This window comes from Priapulus caudatus, unplaced genomic scaffold (assembly GCF_000485595.1).
Source record: "Priapulus caudatus unplaced genomic scaffold, Priapulus_caudatus-5.0.1 Scaffold7453, whole genome shotgun sequence".
Taxonomy (NCBI): domain Eukaryota; kingdom Metazoa; phylum Priapulida; class Priapulimorpha; order Priapulimorphida; family Priapulidae; genus Priapulus; species Priapulus caudatus.
In genome coordinates this window covers 4,049-4,842 of record NW_014584514.1, presented here as the reverse complement: position 1 = coordinate 4,842, position 794 = coordinate 4,049, and the positions used below count along the sequence as shown (strand labels likewise).

The window sequence follows — 794 nt, the reverse complement described above, 5'->3', positions numbered from 1 at the left end:
ATTTGTGACTAACCAACCGCCCGCATTAAGTTCCGCGGCCCACTGCTGTCAACGCATTGAATCGAGTATAATTCGATTGAATTCGCTGACATCACAACTTCCATGGGCGTATCGAACTTCCTCCATGCTAGCCTTCCCCGGAGGCGCACAAAACACCGGTCCTCACTGACTGCACGGGCTGCACGCAGTTCCAGCGGTAGGTGCGTCCGCATCCTGGTCCCATAATCGATTTCATCAAAAAAATAAATAAAATAAAATCGAAATAAATGTCAAAACTTTACTTTATAATTATTATAATTATTATAATTAACTTTATAATAATTACAACCGATAGACAACACTACCTGGAAGGCCCACGACGGCCGCGTGCCGTGTCCGGTCTCGCAGTGCGCGATGACAAACGCCTGCCAGCCGCGCGCGACGTCGATGATCGCTCTCGCCAGGGCGCGCCGCTGCTGCACGGGGCCCGTGACGAGCTTGACGAGCTCGCGGTGGTACTGCGGGGCGAGAGACGCGCGCTTGTTATTGTTGTTGTTGTTATGTTACTCTGCGTGATATGGGCTTGATGGTACCGTGTAATACCGTAGAGTTATTATTATTATGATATATAAAGTACAAATATATATATATATAATATATATATATATATATATATAAATAAAAGAGCGTCATTACTGTTTACATTGTATTATAATGATCATGATCATTGATGACTGATCAACATGTACACGAACACTAACTCTCTCTCTCTCTCTCTCTCTCACCTCCCTTCTCTCTCTCTCACTCTCTCTCAC

The 794-nt window shown here is 44.8% G+C and overlaps 1 protein-coding gene across 1 annotated transcript in view; it reads right to left on the bottom strand.

The window, feature by feature from the left end:
• Positions 1-344: 344 nt before the first annotated feature.
• Positions 345-794, bottom strand: part of LOC106820136 (mitogen-activated protein kinase kinase kinase 4-like) — a gene marked incomplete at its 3' end in the record, with an annotated part of 2,723 nt that continues 2,273 nt past the window's right edge. Inside the window, exon 4 of the mRNA XM_014824683.1 lies at positions 345-497. Coding sequence (XP_014680169.1) covers positions 345-497 — 153 coding nt within the window. The remainder of the gene's footprint in view (positions 498-794) is intronic.